Here is a 19,092-nt window from a genome sequence, read left to right as displayed (position 1 = left end):
AAAATAAAATGTAAATCGAAACAAAATGAGTAAGTAGATGAATACCTAGTACCTCAGCTGCACACCTTATTTTTATTTACATGACATTCCTTTTAAAAAGCAAACATATCCCTGGCTAATAGATCCTCCGTTTGCATTCAGGTATGGTGACAGCAGATATTTTTTCTCTGTCCTATTTTCCTGTGTTTGTCATGCACAGAGGAATATGAGAGGTGCACATGGTCACACTGACATTCCTTCCTCATTAATACTGACCTGGTAGCCACGGTGATATAAGCCCTTGTATTCGGTCCCCTGCTGTTTGGTAATGAGGTGGTGGAATTATTGCAGTTCACATGCTGCCAACAGCTTATTCAATAAGGATTTCTTCTCTTTTTTTTTCTCTCTCTCTCTTCTTTTTTCTTTGTTATAGTGCATGTAGTTCCTGCATTACAATGTTAATCTTTTGACAAATGTGTTCATAACAAATAAAAAAGCTCCTTGTACCTCCAAAGGGCTGTGCTGCATACCACCCTAATGCCACTGAGGCTTCCTTAGTGAGAACCACAGTGAATGTTGGATGAAAAAGCAAAGGTTGTAAGGAGTCCATTCTGTAAGCAATTAATTTCTAGTCTGTAGAGATTGATTAATATAGGGATAACTGTTGGTAAAAGCTGGGGATGATGCTCCAACATAGAGAGGAGGTGGGAAAGTAACTAAAAAAAGTCTTAAGTCCATAAAAGCAGCAGAACTTGAAACTGTGAAGGGTGAAACAGATGAGATGGGGATCTGCCTGATGAGAAATAGCAGGGCTCATTCTAAGAGGTATAAAAAAGTTTTCAGTCCCAAACTTTGCATTTCCACTTTTCACAGGACACTCATTGTCTTGTGGGAACCTATTTTCTCTGCCACCTCATTCAAAACAGAGAATACTTGTCACAGCTCCTCTGTCATCTCCTTCCCTCATCCCCTCTAATCCACTCAGCTCAGTGCCTGCCCAACACAGAGAGGCCTTTGAGGAGAACCTTGCAAGCCGTTTATGGCACAGGTGATTACTTTCCCAGCTGACACATTCTGCTGGGGACTGTTGGGGCACTTCTAACCCAAATGTAGACATGCTCCAGACCCCCATTCAGGAGCTCATTTTGTTGTCTCCTTTGAAAATACATGTTTTAGCATCGTAGCAAACATTTGATAGTTACAGTCTCTCTGGTTTTTGCAGCCAAGATCACGATCTTTTCCAAGAGGTGGGTCTTACATGTTTACTGACTTGGACATGAGTTTGTCTTATGAGGCATTTTTCCCCTCTTTGTTTGTGCACAGGGATTTACAAATGCTCAGGACTCCAGCCAGCTGTTCCGTGGAGCTAGTTGAGCTGACTGAAAAAGGTTTAGTGCAGAGTATTAGTGACAGAGGTAGACTCCTTGTAAAGTACTCGTGACCTGAAAATTAACAGCTAGATTTGCACCAGACTGAAACACAAAGTATTTCCTCATGAATGTGACCCACACCAGTGCCTGCACTGGGTTAAGACCTTATCTGGTATCCAGGAGAAGCTGGCATGCTATTTTTCTGATGTTTATTGACAGCACTGTTTTTGTGATTGAGTAAACCCTACTGCTCCTTTCTGAGCCTTGTTATCGTAGGTTAATACTGATGTGTTAGGTTTGTTAAGTCAATGGCTCTGATAGTGGAAGGAAGGAGTCATCCTGGTTTCTTCCCACACTGGACTTCGTGATGCAGAATCAGGAAAAGCTTACTGTTCATTAAAGTGTTAATTAAAGTAAGCTATGTGGCTTAATTTAATGTGTTTCATACATCGTGCTTAGAATTAAACCATCTGCACTGTGTTTTCTTTCCCAGGACTTGGATTTGCCCTCTGTTATTCTCCAGCTATTGCAATGGTGGGCAAGTACTTCAACAAAAGGAAAGCACTGGCTTATGGAATAGCTATGTCTGGAAGTGGAATCGGTACCTTCATCCTGGCTCCTGTGGTCCAACTCTTAATCGAGCAATTTTCCTGGCGTGGGGCGTTACTTATCCTAGGAGGTTTTGTCCTAAACCTCTGTGTCTGTGGTGCCTTGATGCGGCCTATTGCCCTTGAGGAGGACCGTAAAACTGTTCCGGGGCTTCTTGAAAAAGATTATGTCAATGAAGCACAGAAACGAGACTTGAAGCGAATGCCTCTCTGTTCACCTTTAATCAAAACATGGTCACATGAGTGTTTATGCTACTGTTCATGGAAGGAATATGACTTTTTACTGATGCCAGGCTTCATGGTGCTAGCAGTGTCTGTTTTATTTATGGCATATGGCTGCAGCCCTCTTTTTGTCTACTTAGTGCCTTATGCTTTGAGCGTTGGAGTGAGCCATCACCAGGCTGCCTTCCTCATGTCTATACTTGGTGTCATTGATATCATTGGTAATATCACCTTTGGATGGCTAACAGACAGAAGGTAATGACTTATGACTAAGGAAATGCAAGCTTTAGCCAGTGGGAGGCTGGATGCAAGTAGGGTGCAGTGCATATAAAAGTTAATGTTATGGACATTGTCTGTAGCACGTGTAACTTCTCCAGAAAGCCAGCACACAATCTAACTTTCAGAAATGTTTTGTATCTTCACTGGCTTTTGCTGGGTGTTGTTCTTTTTGTGTTGTTTCTTTTTTTTCCTCCACTGAAGAAGTGATGTTTGTGCAAAGCTCTTGCATTTGACCTTGGAAATGTAACCTCTTGCCTGAGATATGTCAGGCATGATCCTCTGTATGTAATTCCTAGAGGATAATACTCTATTTGTGCCTTTTCATCTCTTCTGTGCTGCTGGGGAGATGCAGAAGTGATTGAGAAAGCAAAGGTCTGGCTTACCATTGTCAGGCATGTACTCATAAGGACTGATGTGAAATTGTTATACATTTCTCAGTATATTGAGAGCTGAGCATCTGGCTAAACTAAGAGGTGCTTTGATTCTAAAGGACACATTATTATTCATGTTTATTCAGTTTCTAGGAAAAATCAATCATTGGTTTTGTGGGGCAGGGAGAGAGGGAATTGCCATCTCGCTTAGCTCTCACTAACTCCATCGTTGGAGAGCTGATGTGAAGGATGACAGCTGAGAGAGGTGTGCTATAGCTTGTTAAGCATAGTACTGGGAGTGTTTTGCTGAGCTGGAAAGCCCATGAAATACTGCTTTGAAACTTTAGAGGGCTGCATAATCTTGGCAGTTGAGGAACTGCCCTCGCTATAGTCAGCCCTAAGAACAGTTTGGGGTGCTGTTCTCCAGGGGTTTCTGCAGCTGTTGCTTGGCATCTATCCTCACCAGGGCTCGTTGCTGGTTGAGATTTTCATCTAGAAGTCTGGGTAACAGGCCAGACTTAAATTTGAGCAATATGTAAGAGAGAAAGACTGAAGTGCTACATAGCAACTGAGGTGCTGTGTCCAGTGATATTCTTTCCTGTTTTGAAATTTGCAGGTGTCTGAAGAAATACCGGTACTTCTGCTACCTCTTTGCTGTAGGAATGGATGGCCTCTGCTGTCTTTTCCTACCTGTTCTCCACAACTTCCCTTTGCTTGTGCCTTTCTCATTTACCTTTGGGTACTTTGATGGAGCCTATGTAACACTGATCCCTGTTGTGACGGCGGATGTAGTGGGAACTTCTTCTTTATCATCAGCACTGGGTGTTGTGTACTTCCTGCACGCCATACCATATCTAGTGAGCCCACCTGTTGCAGGTCAGTTCACAAATGACTTTTCTGTAATCTTATTACTTTGATTTCACTTCTTGACCAAAGCGGAATAGTCTAAGCTTCTAAGAGCTGTGACGTTACCACTTCATGTAGAGAAGAAATGAAAGGTTTCTCTGGAATTATGCAGTTTTGAAAATGCTAGCTAAAGTGATTCGTTCCAAGTTTTTTATTTTTCATCCAGAGGAGTTAATCTTTTCATCCCTGAGCTGCTTTGGACAGATGGTTGAGTCAGCTTTGCTACTGTTGGTCCCAAGCTCATCCATCATTTTCTCTATCAGCTTAATTGCAGAAGAGTAATGATGGGAACTCTACTCTTGTTATTCTTTGGAAAGCTCTTGACATAGTTTTGAATATTATGGAAGGTTATGGATCTTTCCAAAGAGCCGTGTATAGATGTGTCTTGCATATCTTGTCTGCTGTTCACAGCTTTTTCCAATTAATCTCTGTTTCTGAAGCTTTTAATTTAATTTTCAATAGCAAAAGATATTGCAAAAGGGAATGCTTTAAGTGATGCATGAGCCTAGGGCACAGCTCACTAGCAATTTTGGTATGAGGATCACATGCACACAGTAGTTAATCCACTGACTTGTTAAGTATGTCTAGAGACTGATGGTGCAAAGATGTTTATGTAGTACTGTGGGGATGACTGCTGTGTTTTTCTTGTGGGTTTGACATCTAAACAAAAACCCATACAAATCTTATCTGCCTGCGGATGCTGTGGACCAATTTTCTCCCACCCCAAGAGGTAAGAGAACAGTGACAGTGATGTGAGCCTCTCTGGCTTTATGGTATTCATATGTGATAAAACTCCAGAAGTGCAGCTGATCACAGGATTTGTAAATAAAAAAATGTAATTTGTCTTCCTACAGGTTGGCTTGTGGATACAACTGGCAGTTACACAGCATCATTCCTCCTGTGTGGATTTTCTATGATATTTAGTTCAGTGTTATTATGTTTTGCGAGACTGGCAAAGAAAATGAAGAGAACACGTTTGAAGTCACTCTCCAATGACACTCACAGCAAACAGCACATCTGGACAAATGGAGCAATAGCTTATTCTGTCACAGGAGAATTAGACCAAAAGGATGCTGAATTTTTGCCTGTGGATACAAACAGCTACAGCAACAGATGACGAGCACTGTCAAGATTCAGCACTGTGCAACCACAGCTGAGACAAAGGAGACTGCATCACGTTGCAGTGCTGAAGATAGTCCTGTGACACAAGGCATCTCAGTTAGATATTTCTGTCATGTTTTGGTAGTCTAGGATCTGCAAACAGCATAGGAAGTTGAAGCAGTAGTAGGTCAAAACTATACTGAGAATAGAGATGGTAGATAAGTTTCAACAAATTAGTTCTAAAACAGTACGTTGACTCCACAGGTAACCTGAAAAAATATAATTGGCTATGATCAAAAGAAAACGATAAAGTTAATCAGTCACCAAAGATGAACAATAATGTTTAAATTATTTAAAAATAGTATTAATGAAATAGGCGTTTCAGTGTTCTGGTCTCTTAGATTTCAATGGAGTAATCACAGATGCCACCAGAAAGCCTCTCCATTTTTCAGGCTGCATCAAACTCTTTGCCAATGACTGTTTTGAATGCCAAAGCCATTTTTTAGAAAATCTGGCAGGAAGCTGTGATTTATGCTGGAAGTATATCTGAAGCAGCTTTAATTTCTACAGTGTGCCTGAATCTTGTATGTATGTTGGAACTTCATTTCAAGGGTGGCTTGAGAGCCGCTTTCCCAGTCCCCCTGCAGCAAAATGTTCAGGTGGTTGCTGGCGGTTTTTGTTTGGTTGTTTTTTCCCCAGAAATCTCTAAAGGCTGAATTTCTGAATGTTGACATTTCAGGTGTGATCCTCCAGCTGGTGTTTTGTGAGTGGGTGTAAGAGGGATCGTGGCTGCTCTGCCATATGGACATCACTAGCTTTTAGGAAAAATTAGATCTGTGCAAGCAGATTACCGAGAAGTAATAGCTCACCACACCAGCTATTAGTAAAGAGAATGTTGGCTGACAAGGTGCTCCTGTGTATTGCAATAGCCAGTCTGTCCCTTTTTTGCATCCAGGAGCTGTATCTTTAGATGATTCTACTTACATGTACCAACTGATCAGGTCACTTGTCCTGGCCAGAAAGTAACAGCTGCGATTTGCTGATGATTTTCTGCTACTGGTGCTAGGGGTATTTACTACAGCTGGCTACTTTGTGGGACCTGGAGACTGAATGTAGCTCATGAGGTAAATTACTGATGGTTGGTTTATTAAACATGGGATGCTTCTGCATTTCCAGGGTGAAACCGTTAAGAGATAGAGAAACGTCACATTCTGAGATGCAGATTTTTTTTCTGTTTGATGTATGAAGCTGTATTCTGTTCATTAGCAAATTGATTGGAGTCCAGATAAGTTTCATTAATGCTGTAATGTTGTTCATCGCCTGCGGTACACTTGGTATTTGCTGCTGGTGACCAATTCCATTCTGTGCCTCAAGGGGGAGACCAACGTGGGCTGCTGTTTGAGACTTTGATTTAGATAAGAGAACAGCCACAGGGTCATAATGTATTTTATATCTATCAATACTGTGTGTATCAATTACTTCTATTTTTCATGCGTATTTCAAATACAATGCATTAAAACCGTTCGCCTTCAATTGTCTGTGCTCAAAGCATTTACCAATCCTGCGATGTCCCAGAATGGTCAGAGCAAGTAGTGTGAATTCCTGCACAGACCACAGATTAAGAGGTGGGAGTGCCAAAGCTGTTTAAAACTACCAGCACGACCTTTCTTCAGATCCATGTGGCAAATGAGTTTGAGGTCCTAAATTTCATTTTAATGGAGGTTGATAAGAAAAAAAACAAATCAGTATTTTGTGAGTTGGGTGCAGTACGTACACTTGGAAGAAAAAAATGTTATATTTATTAGTAGTGATGAAAATATTGCTTTAGATCCCAATACAAATGTTTTGTATCAAAAAAATAGGGAGTAGGGTGGTCTATAAGAGATTATTTCAGCAACTCATAAGTTATCAAGCAGTTGTTTTACAAAAATTTAGTTTGGTTTTCTTTACCACAGCAGTTGTTGCTGCCATAACTGCGTATTATAAAAGCCTGCTGGAATACTGCTATCACATTTTGATACAGGTAAATAATACAGATTTGGTAACAAATTATTAACATATGGGGATTGTTTTAAACAATTTCAAGATATTTTTCATAGGGTTTCCTGTTTATAAACATGAACGTTTATTTATAATTAAGGCAGTATTTATTGCCTTAAATATCAATTCAGCAGAAAATGTTCAATTAGTTTTATACACAGACTTTTTTTTTTGTAGAAAATGGTGGAAATTTCAGGGTTTCTAGCACTGTTTCTGCTTTGACTTAAGGGCATACGTACCAGAATGATGCTTTCTGTGCATAAAACTGGGTACAAAATATCAGCCCTGTGGTGAAATTCTCCATCTAAGAAACTCAGAAGAAATGAGGCATAGCAAATAAATGAAAGTGGAATAACCAGGAATACAGCCCAAGTTCGCAGAGCCTCATGCCAGGCTTCTACTCTGTGCTCTGCACAACCTGAAACGAATTTCTCCATCCTGACATGTGAAATGGGTTGTACTGTTTTTAAAAATCATTAATTATATCTGCAACTTTTTTTTCTTTTTTTTTTTTTTTTTTTTCCCATAAATGATACTATTCAGGCTGTTCTCACACAGGGTACACTGGCAGGGCACAATGCGGCAGTAGGCAGGTACTGGGGAAGTTGTAAACAGTTTGCCAGAATAACACTGCATTCCCACCAGCCCTATTGAGCACCAGTGGAGGATATAACCTTGAATAGGGCACTGAATTGCTGAACCTCACTCGCTGCCCAGGACTTGTATGGGGCAACATCTGCCCAAGACAGAAACAGATGGATCCTACTGCAAATGAATCCTGCCTGCAGTAATGCTGTATTCTGTGCAGCATAGCAGAATTCATTGCAAGTAAGAGCAGAATATGATCTTTAATTGGTTTTATAATTGACAATTCTTTGCACTGACAGCAGTGTAGGAAGAGGTCTGAGACACTCAGATGCTAATAGTCCTCGTGGCCCTGTGGGATCTGCTCCACAACCAGTATTATTCCCAGCCAAGGCCTGTGGGCGGCCCCCACACTGATGCATTGGCAGCCCTTTTCCAGGAGCACTGGAATCATCTTCAACCCCATTCTGCCCTGGCTGCAGTGGGAGCTGTAGGAGATCTATGTATGGGGCCAGGTGGTGGAAGTCAGTTGTAGCAGAGAGCCTAATAATCTCCACCCTCAGCCTGTACGGACTGGATGAGGAGGCCCTTACCCAGGTACTGGAACCTAACCTAGAGCACCATGCAGTGACTTGTGTGTGTCATCATTGTGCAGTGCGGCACTGAAGATGCCCCCAGGCTGCTGGCCTGACAGGCTGCTGCACTGTCATGAAGTAGGAGGACAGCCCTGTGGTCGGACCAGGGATCTTCAGCAGCCCTTCAGACTGCACCTTGATGAACTCCCAAGTACATTGGACACCGTTCTTTGTGGAGGTTCCAGACACTCCATTTCTGCTGCCATCCCTGTAGCGCAGGAGGAGCCCTCTGAGGAGTCTTGACAGGAGGCACCTGGCCAGGACAGGGACTGCTTGCTCAGAGCCATATTGTCCTCCAAAAATGAGGGCCAGCAGCCTCCACAGCCCTGGAGGAGGCCATCCCCAGAGCAGCACTTAACAGAGCCACAGTTAGAGACAAATGAAATAAAAACAATGACTAGAGCACAAAGTATTGCTCTTACTCACTGTACAACTGATGCGACATTGTTCTAGCACAGAGGACTTCTTTTCCCTCTTTTGCTGGTGCCTTCCCCTGCCCTGCTATGCACCAGTCTCAGTGAGACAGCCCAATGGGGGGCACAGCCAAGGGCCCCAGGACCTGGAGTCATCTCAGTGGTGTTTGTTCCCACCAGAAAACCTGCTGCAGATCTGAGGATGGCTGACAGCCTGGGAAGGATCACAGCTAGGACAGCTGATGCAATCTGACCAAAGGGGTACTCCATACTGTGCAACATTACGCTCATCAATAAAAATTGGAAAGGAAGAATTGAGGATGGAGTTTGCCAGGGCTGCTGTTGTTCAGGGGCTGGCTGGACAACAGTCAGCTGGTGGTAAGCAAATGCTTTTTGCATCACTTGTTTTTCTTGGTTTTCTTTTGCTTTTCCCACATTTTATGTATTAAAGTGTCTTAATATCAGCCTACGTTTCCCAGGGAACTAAATTAAGACAGTGTTTTTTATTGTTTAAATTCCTAGTAACAATTAATAAGCGCTACATGTAAAGCAATATTAGGCAATGGTTACTCCAAAGAGTAAAAGATAAATGACAACAAAAGATGAACAGACAATAGCTTTTATTGTTAAACAGCATACAAGGTAGCAAACTGAACAAGTCAACACAGGTTTTTCTAAATGATACTTGATATTCCAAAAAACACCAGAAATAATCACATTAGTATCAGCATGCTTTTGAAATGGATGTGTTAAATGTTATAATGTTATGGTTCTCTTTTCTCATTAGAAGGTGAGATCTGTTTTCCAGCTTAGAAGATTTGTGTCCTACTGGTACTCAAAGACAACTTTTATAGCAGTATTAGCATGGTAGGCTAAGGTAGCTTAGTTTCTATTTATTCTTATCAAACATGCCCTTTGGTAATGAACAGACAAGCAAACGCACAATCATCATCCGGTCATCGTCTGCATATTCTGCATTATGACTAAAGAGTAATGCCATCGGATTCATGTGGTTATAACTCTAACCTTAAAAAGTGAACAAATGCATTTAGATTCTCTTTAAATGTGCTTTTGTTGTTGTTGAGAGGGATTTCGGAGTGCTTCAGCTTGAGAGGGAAAGTCGTAGCTCCAATAACACACTCAGATATTCTTCATTGTCTGGATTATATTCATTGGCTTTCTCATAACATTCAATTGCTTCAAGCTTCTCACCATCTAGTTTATGAATGAGTCCAAGTGTACTGAAATCATCTTCACCTCCTAATCCTCCTTGAATTCTCTTTTCCAACAGTCTCTTTAGGTATTGTCTGATCTTCTCTGCAAAACAGTAGTTACCATTTTTTAGCCCCTCTTTGTAATATTTAATTGCTTCAGATTCTGATTTCTTTTTATATTGCAGAAAATTTCCATAAAAATAGCATATTTCTTGTTTATTGGAGCAAGTCAGAATATTTACATTCAGGGCTTTCTGAAACGTCTCTTCTGCTTTTCGATACATATTTGCCTCCGCATACATCCTTGCCAAGTCAATTAGGGCACTAAAAAATTTTGGCTTTTGCTCTGTCACCACTTTGAAATGAGAAATGCAAATTTGAATGAGCTCTTCTATTTGATCTTGAGGTGGATATCTTGTACTGTTTTTCAACTCATACAGCTTTGCTCGGTAGCAGAGTCCTAGCTGGTGAAGCAAAAAGGTAGATTTTGGTGATATTTCTAGGGCTCTCTCCAAAACCTCTTGTGCCTTGTCCAGTTCTTTTTTCCTTCTGTAGAATTTAGCAGCATATCTCAGGAAGTAGGGAAGATAAGGGGTTTTCTTCATTCCTTCTTCAATGCATTTCTCTGCTTCATCAACTTGATCTGAATCCTGAAGTTTCAATGCAAGTAAAGCCAAAAGATAAGTGTCCATTGGATTCAGTTTCAGTGCACGCTTCAGAGGCTCCAGGGATGAGTCCACTTCTTCACATCTTCTGTAAGAAAATTCTTCCAAACGATACACTGCTATTGCATAACCGGCATTAAATTCTGGGTTGTTGGGTTCTTCCCTCAGAGCATTTTTGAAGCACTCTTTTGCTCTGTTATAGTACTTTCCTCCAAATTTTAATAGTGCAAATCCTTGCTCAGCATAGATCTCTGGAAGCTGAATCTTCAAATGAGCAGTATTTGAAAGCTTTTTGCAGCTGTTTTCCACTTTATTTATATACACTTGAGCTTCTTCATATCTGCCCATGTGGTAGTAGATCCAAGCGTAGTTCCCCCAGGTAACGAGACTTCTCCTGTCAATTTCACCTGGATAGTATTTTTTAATTTCTTCTTCAGCTTTTTGGAGATATTCCAGAGCTTCTTCATCTGAGAGCTTTAGGTGGTATACATAAGATAGTAGATTGTAATTTGAAATGTTGGGTTTTATGAAAAACTCAATCTGATCCTCTATTGATTCTTCCAGACTGTCAAGATCTACATCCTCCTTCAGCAAAGTCCATGTAAAATAACATTCTAGCTGCAGCAGGGAGTTCTTCAAGGAATTCTTGGAAATGGTACTAGAATAAATTAAAGAAGATTGATTAACTTCCTGCTGCTTGTGTTTTTAACGCAGGCATGATATACTATAAAAGCAAGCAGTACCTTGGCTGGTGCCACTGGTCAACAATAGCTCATGTAAGCCACAACCGTGGGAAGCCATAGGTCTAGAGTAATTATTTTAGTAATTCTCCTTGCCAGTGGAACTGAGAGCACCTCTTACATAGAGAAAGGGGTGGTGATCTGGATGCTGTTAGAGAAGGGCTGCTCTACTCCAACACCAGTACTCCTCCAGGCCTCAGGAATGTATTACCCCTGCTTAGAAAGATTTCTGGAGCCTACTTGGAACAGGTAATCAAATAAATTGGAGACCCTGCTGCCTTTCTGCCTCCGGATTCCTCCATGCATGTGGGTATGGGCTGATGGATGTAGGATGGGCATGGCAGCAGCTGGGGCAGCGTGTTACTTGGGTTCCCCCTCCTACCACTGTCTTCTTGGTCAAATAGTACATTGTCAGAAGGACTGCTCTGCTTTTTCCTTGTAAAACCAGGAGTATCTACCAGCCTGTATGGTGCCATATGTTCCCAATTAGAAAGCTATGTGTTGGAATTTGTGTTGGTTCTGGGATGAAGGGGAAGTGAGAGCAAGTTCCTGCTATGAGCAGTACTTTGTTAGAGACCTTTTTTTCCAAGGGGAATACAATGGAAGAACAAATCCGAGCTGCCAAACCAGCATAAACTGTCCAAGAATATCTTGAAACATTTTAAATTGTCCGCCCCCCCAAACAAAATTTAAAATGTATTGTTCAAATTGTCACATTAAAGGGCAATCTAGTCCCATCTAGTGATGGGACCCTTGCTCAGGTAGATGGGCAGACTTGAAGACCTTGAAGGTCCTTTCCAACCTGCAGGATTCTATGGTTCTGTGCAAATGATCTAAGCGATTCTGCATTTCCTGTTGGTTTTGGTGCCTCAGCTGAGAACCCAGAAAACGTCCATGGATGAAAACAACAGTGGAGAGTAATTTCATGAGTAATTTCACATTTGTGAACACACACGGGATTTAAGTGACATGTTTCTTTCTAGCTCAGACTGCACCATACAGAACTGTAACATGGTGAATTCTTCCTCTCTTTTTGACTGGTTAAGAGACAGCCTCATAGCTAACTGGTGACTAGCAAAACAGAACTTGCAACAACATCCCCAAAACAGATTTGTGATGCAGATAAAATACAGTTCAGTTTAGTACCATGCATAATCTGTTAGTGCAGTTTTCCAGGTTGTCAGAAACATTCTAGTTTTGTCCTGTTTGACTGCGTTTGCAGGACAGTTTTCAGCAAATGTTATCCCCCTTCTTCTGCTCCAGACTGCAGACCAGAATGATTTGCTGGTCCTCACAGTAGTAGAGAGCAGAAAGTAAATTCTCAGCTGCATCAGAGCCAGCCATCCCCTTGGCTGGTCAGCAGCTGCTACTGCAGCCTGCATTTCATCCAGGAACTGCATGCACACAGTTTCTGACAATCGAACTCCATAAAAGCAATAATGTTACAGCATCCAATTGCATCCTTCTCTTACTTTTGATTCTTCCAGTAAATATCCTGTAAATTATTCTCTGGTGCTTAAGTCTCTATGTACCTGACTGCTTCCAGTTATGTAAATTCCAAACTTATATTCCCTTAGCATAAGAGTACAGCAAAAACAGCATCTGTAGAGCAAGCTGCTTTCTTACCTCATGATTTGCCTTCTTTTCTTCTTTTCCTTTCTCTGTCTTTTTGCAGGCAGCTTTGAAGCTCAAGAGCTGCTCCCTGCAGTTGTGGGTTGCCTTTTATGTGCTCTAACGTTCACGTGATTGGTGTGTACGAAACTGGGAATCAGAAAGTGAAAGCAAGCTTCCTGCGTCTGGGAGGAGCTACAAGGCAACCGTCTGGGAAACAGAAACTTATGAGTCATTCTGCTTCCTTCATTTTGGCTTTATGCCACACATTGACTTGTGCTGTGGAGCCCATGGTAACAGCTATTAGCAGCTTCATATCTGAATTTAACCTCAAATTGCTAGCACTGAGAACTACCTAGCTAGTGCAGCCCATAGCTGAGTGGCTGTTCTGTATTGGGTGGCAGCTGGGTGTTTGCTGGTGCCTGAGACTGGTAAGGTATGGATTGTCTCAAATCAACGTGACAGCATTGAATCACTTTGTGGACGGTTTTATGTTCAAAAGTGTTTCTTGGGAGCTGTTTACCTTTGAATGGGAGGGTCCAGGAGTGTTTTCTGTCTGGGGACTTGGCCTGGAAACAAATGTTTCCAGCTTGATACCAGAGACTGGGAGATGATACCATTGTATCCAATGAAGGTCCCCAAAGCCAGAAACTGTCATTCCAAAAGAGCAGGCTGGACCACTCAAGGCTATAAGTCAAGGGTACGTACTTTTGTCATTTGTCCACAGCTTACCACAACAAATGGATAGCCCACCACTACCAAAGATCAGCACCATCAAGACATGGCTGGACTGAGGAGTGGTGAACTGCTTCGCTTTGTTGTATTTCTATATCTGTATGTCTGCTTGTCTCTCTCTTTCCCTGTTATCTACCATTTATCTTTTACTCTTTGTAGTAACCGTTGCCTAATATTGCCTTACCTGTAGCGCTTACTAATCATTATTAGGAATTTAACCAATTTTACATTCGAGTAGAGTATTAGTTACTACTAGAAAGATCTCTATAAATTGATTGGTATTTTTCCTCTGAGTCTTGGATGACTCCATCGCAGGAGAGAGCCCTGCTGATTAGAGGAGGTGACTCAGGATATAGAAAAAGATTCACCTGTCTCGAAACCCACTGAGTGGGACAAGACAGCTGGGCAGATGCTGGATGCTGCCAGGACATCCTAAAGAGCAGTGAGTTACAGTGAATTGGGAAAGCTATTGTTGAAATTTCATTTGCTTCTGTTCCAGGAGCTCTGAAATGGAGAAATCATCATTCTTTTGAAATTGCTTATACTTAAGAGAGAATACTTCGTCAAATCAGTTTTGGAGAGGAAGGGAGACAACTTGTAAATTGAACCTTGAAAAATGGTGTGACAACAGTGTTGGAAAAGTAAAGCACCTTCTGTTAAAAAATAACCCTGTTCTGAGAAAAAATATGTATTCCTACCAGCTTGGATACTTTATTTTGTGGAAAAAAAAAAAAGTGTCTTTGCTATTATATGGTGAATGCATTCTATATGTATTTTGACAATTGCATGTATGGGAGCATTGTCCAAACATCTGTTGAACTCCAGCAGTTGGGGCCGTGTCCAGTGCCATGGCGAGTCTGTTCCATGCCCATTGTCTTCTGGAGAAGAGTCTTTTCTCAACACACACCTGCCCCTCCCCTGACAGATATCTATACCATTCCCTCAGATCCTGTCACTGTCACTGGAAAGCAGAGCTAAGCGCTGCCCCTCTGCTCCTCTCAAGAGGAGCTGTGGACTTAAGGCTCCCCTCAGCCTCCTCTACTCTGGACCCAACAAACCAAGAGACCTTGGATACTCCTTATTCACTTTACCCTCTGGATCCTTTACCATCTCTATAGCCATCCTTTGAGCATTCTCTAATAGTTTTATGTCTTATCTTCTATGATCTGTCCACTGAAATGAAACCCACAAGTGGCTGGCCAGCAGCCTGATGTAACCCCCATTACTATGACCTTCTGAACTCAGTCTGTCAGTCAATTCTTCACCCACCACTTTATGTTTTCGTCTAGCTGTATGCTGGATGTTTTGACCAAAAGGAGAGAAACAGTATTGAAAGCTTTGCTGAGATTCCTAAAATACTATATAACTGGCTTCCTTTGGTCAAGTATGTGGCTAACCTTGTTGTAAAAAGAAATTAAGTTTGTTAAACAGGACTTTCCTGTCACGAGCCTGTGTTTGCTGTGACCCACAACAATATTGTCTTTCAGGTGTTTTTCAGTAAGTCCAAGAATAACTCCTTAGTTTTATGAAGCGCTGAAGTGAGACTGACAGGCCTGTAATTACAAGGGTCTTATTTCTTGAAAACTAGGACAACATTTACTAGTTTCTATTCAGCTGGAACCAATCCATACTCCCAAGACTGCTGAAAAATAAAGGAGTTCTCATGATGACATCAGCTAGCTTTTTGAGTTCCATGGGATGAATTCAAACAGGTCGCATAGACATATATGCACACATCTGAAGTAGCAAGTCCAATACAGGTTTGGCTTTGGATGGGAGTTTATCATTCACACAATCAAGGTCCTCCAGCTCAGTCCCAGGGCCCATCACCATTCAAGACAGAGGCATAGGAAGCATTAAACATCTGTACTTTGCCTGCAACCCTATTTCTGAGGTGACTGTCTTCATCAAGCATTGAAGCAATGTTATCTATGGTCTTGTTTGCTCTGAATATATCTGAAGAAGCCCTTTTGTTGTTCCCCTACAGCTTTAATTCTAACTGAGCTTTGACAACAATCATTTTCTCCCTGCTGTAGCAAACAGAATCTCTGTAATCTTCCCATTTTGCCTAAACTCATGTCCAGTGGCCATACACTTTCTTTTTCTCCATAAGCTCTAGAAGAAGATCCCCAGGCCTTCTGCCCTGCCTGCTTGACTTCCAACATTTTAGAATTGACTAAGTTGTCTCCATTAGTGCCTTGGCCAGCAGCATTCCTCCTCAACCACCAGACATAGGGTGAGTACTGCAAAGCCATGCTTGCACTAACATTCCTCTGGGTGGTAACAGTCCAGAGCACACAGAAGATGGAGCACAAGACATTGACTTCTTGCATTGCTGTGCCTCACTATGATAAAGATGGAGCCTGGCTCAGCAAAATGTCAAGCTTGCCTTTTTCTTACTGTTTCTCCTTGTTTCTGCAGGAAAAGAGAGGCAGGAAAGAGACAAAGAGCTCAGGTGTCAGGGCATGGAGGAGAGCAGGGATGTGCAAGTAGGGCCTCAGGAGCCTTCATGAGCCATGCCCTGAGCACTTCCCTGCCACCTTCAGGAGGATCTGGAGGGAAACAATGCTGATGCAAGAAACCTCAGGATTACAGATGGTAGTGGGATCACCTAGTGTGCCATTTTTCCACCACAGCCAAGATCAACACTGTAGGTAATCACCGGCTCCTGGCTTTAACTTTATTGTTGCTTCCAGCAGCTTTGAGCACTGGTGTGTTCCTCATTCTTCTGCTCTTCTTCCTCCTTTCCTTTTCCATAGGTAAGGCCACTTTTCCAAGAGGAAAAGCTGGCAGAAGAATACTAGGACAAATTTCCCTACATTTGGTCAACAGCCATTGGTTAACCACAGGCATGACTGAGTACACTGTTAGGTTCCTGGTCACTTTGGCTTGTATTATGAAAGAGCCTTTGCCTGAGAGGTGTGAGGTGCACTCTCCCTGGAGCATGTGTGCTGGCTACCCGGGCACTGGCAGTTCAATCATCTTGTTGCTGTATGAGCGACTGACACTGTTACACCTTACAATGCTTGTAGAGCAAAACGTGTACCCTCAACAGCAGTGTTTTGAAAGTGCAGGGTGCGTGTTTCCCAAGAACCCCATGTGTTATACCAAGCTACAGTGCTGTGGAACTAAGCTGGCATGTCATGAGTAATACTGTTAGTTGGATCTCTGAAGGCAGTCCCTTCATCTATTCTCCTTTCAGCACTTTCTTCTCTTCCTGCATGCTCTGTGTTCACCCACCCCTTTTTCCCTTGCATTCAGGTTTCCCAGAGCTTTAGCTGTGCTCCGCCCCCCATTTCTGGTTCAGTATTTTGTTTGTGTTTGTTTTCTGTTCCCCCGGCTCTCACATGATTGCGAGAGAAAGAGGAAGTGAAAGCAAGCTTTCTCTCTGGATTTGCAAGGAACTGCAAAGGCTGCCAGATAGAGAATAGAAACTCATGAATCATGCTGCACTGTTTTCATCTTGGCTTTGTGCCATGCACTAAATTGTGTTGTGGAGTCTGTGGCAGCAGCTGCTAACAGCTCAAAGCACTGACTTTGCTCAAATGCAAAGGCATCTATGATAAGGAGAGTATTTCAGGTTAGTATAGCTTGACCTGGTTATCATACATAGGCGGGGTCTCGGGGTCATTCCCTCTCCTGCTTTTGTTGATGAATCTATGCATGATTTTGCCCTGTGTTTTAGGTTTCTATTTTACCAGTGTTGTGTTATACACTTAACATCCATGTAACATCATCCTTTGCTTGCCCTCCTCTATGCTACACCCTCTGCCTCCGCTCCCTGAGGGCTCTGCTATCCAACCAGCCCTGTTCTGCTCCATGCTATCATTGTATTAGTTGTCCCCAATGGCTTGTGCTATCTGGAGCAACTGCTTGCTGCTGCTCTCCCTGACAAATTACAGTTTTACACCACAAAGATAAACAGATGTTGAGCAAATCAGATACAGACACCTGATGTATTGAAGCAATTGCTGTCACAGCTGTACTGAGCCAAACAAGATTTGAGCAGGTAGAGATGAGCTCCAGCAGAGCAGTCATGACACGCCCCAGTCCTGAGGCCATGCAAACACAGTGCAAAGCTGCTTTAGTCAGAGCAATACTGTGCTGTAGGACTGCATGGCCAGCAAGAGATGGGGCTCAGTATTGGTGCTGGAACCCTACAGATGTAAACAACCCATTTGTAATTAGGCTAAAAAAGTAAATATAAAAATGCAGGCCTGCCTAGACTAAATGGTAACAAAATCATCAAATAAATAGTAATTTACATATGTAAATAATGTTACACAGTAAATTCAGATATAACCGAAAGCTACAGAAGAAAGAAAGAGGTCTAAAAGCATGTTAGCAAATCTATGAAGATGATCCAAAGCAGATTCTGGGGAGAGGAAGGAGCCACCACCTTCAGGAGTGTATTTTGCCCAAGAAAGGACTCCAGTGGCTGATGAGTTACAGTGTTACCATCTCCAGCAGCCCAAAGCTGCTAATCTTAAAGCCCAGAGGAGCAACCTCCAGAAGGGGAAGAAAATAAGTGCGTGTGTTATAGTTTTAATTAATATTACTGTTACAATGACTTTTTCCTATATACGAGTACTTTACTGCACTGTTATTCTTTCTCTTTTTGTAATAATTGGGTACATGCTAGCGATGATTCTTGCATTAGGCTAAGACTTTCATCATACAAACAGTAAGTTCTTGTCTTACCCATATAAGGTGTTCTTCCTCATTGCCTGTAAACAAGATCTTTTAAGTAGCAGCATAGAACTTATCTCCATTCTTGAATTTGTTCAAGCGTAGAATGTGAACTTATATTAAGAAATATTTTTAATACACTGTCTACAGTCCTTTCATAATTAGTGTTTGTAGAATTTGAGTGTCCCCGTTTTGTGAGAATAAAGTTATAAAAGTGCTCCCAAGGGTACATCATGAGACATCTTGTAGTGTCTGGTACACCACATCAGCTGACTTCATGCTCATGGCTTGGCTGGGATGAGGTTGTGCCTGACCAGCTATGTGGAGCACAAGGGAGCATGGGGCACCGAGCAGCCTGCAGGAATGGCAGCTCTTGAGTGGGCCTCAAGGGATGGCAGTGGGGTGCAGCCACAGCCAAGACCCAGTAGGTGGTGGAGCTGCACTGGAGTTTGTCTGTTCACTCATAGCCTGCCCCGAGTGCAGGTTTTGCCCAAGGACCGGGTTGTGCTGCAGGTCTGGTGGAAAGCTGACAGCTTTTTATTGGAATAAAAATAAGCAGTGCTTCTCTTGGCACAGCAGTGTCTCTCCATAAGCAGGAGCCTTGGTGTGCTTGTCCTGGAGACACGTCTTCTTGCAGCAGCTGGAAGATCTTTGGCATTAAGCAGGGAAGTGGGAAAGAGCCTGAGCATGGAGGCTTATCTGGAATTTGAGGAGGTGCAAATAAGATGGTGATAAAGCAGAAGAAAACAGATAAACCAAGTTAGAGAGGAGGACTGAGATCTAATTAACTATTATGTAATTTGGGAAACTATCCTTGCTGAAGCTTTCTTGTTTGATTTTAAAGTACCTTTGGAAAATCTAGTCCATGTGTCAGTGTTGGCATATAAATATAATATGGCCATTAGTAGCAAATGCAATATATTCATGGA

General features: G+C 42.2%; 2 protein-coding genes across 9 annotated transcripts in view; one reads left to right on the top strand and one right to left on the bottom strand.

Moving 5' to 3' along the window:
* The window catches only part of SLC16A12 (solute carrier family 16 member 12), a 28,221-nt gene extending 21,852 nt beyond the window's left edge, over window positions 1-6,369 (top strand). For all 8 annotated transcript variants that reach the window (XM_025152017.2, XM_421663.8, XM_004942143.4 and 5 more), the window contains 3 exons: window positions 1,843-2,434; window positions 3,446-3,705; window positions 4,590-6,369. In XM_025152017.2, the coding sequence (XP_025007785.1) occupies window positions 1,843-2,434; window positions 3,446-3,705; window positions 4,590-4,852 (1,115 nt within the window). In that variant the 3' untranslated portion in view covers window positions 4,853-6,369. The remainder of the gene's footprint in view (window positions 1-1,842; window positions 2,435-3,445; window positions 3,706-4,589) is intronic.
* Window positions 6,370-9,112: 2,743 nt separating this feature from the next.
* IFIT5 (interferon induced protein with tetratricopeptide repeats 5) lies at window positions 9,113-12,825 on the bottom strand. The gene is made up of 2 exons (NM_001320422.2): window positions 12,755-12,825; window positions 9,113-11,046 (listed from the first exon to the last, which is right to left on the bottom strand). Exons 1-2 carry the CDS (start codon window positions 12,757-12,759, stop codon window positions 9,612-9,614), a joined length of 1,440 nt encoding a protein of 479 aa, NP_001307351.1. The 5' UTR covers window positions 12,760-12,825; the 3' UTR covers window positions 9,113-9,611.
* Between the last annotated feature and the right edge of the window lie 6,267 nt (window positions 12,826-19,092).

The sequence above is a fragment of the Gallus gallus genome, chromosome 6 (assembly GCF_016699485.2).
Source record: "Gallus gallus isolate bGalGal1 chromosome 6, bGalGal1.mat.broiler.GRCg7b, whole genome shotgun sequence".
NCBI lineage: Eukaryota > Metazoa > Chordata > Aves > Galliformes > Phasianidae > Gallus > Gallus gallus.
The sequence above is the reverse complement of the archived record's forward strand: the minus strand, read 5'-3'. Positions and strand labels throughout refer to the sequence as shown.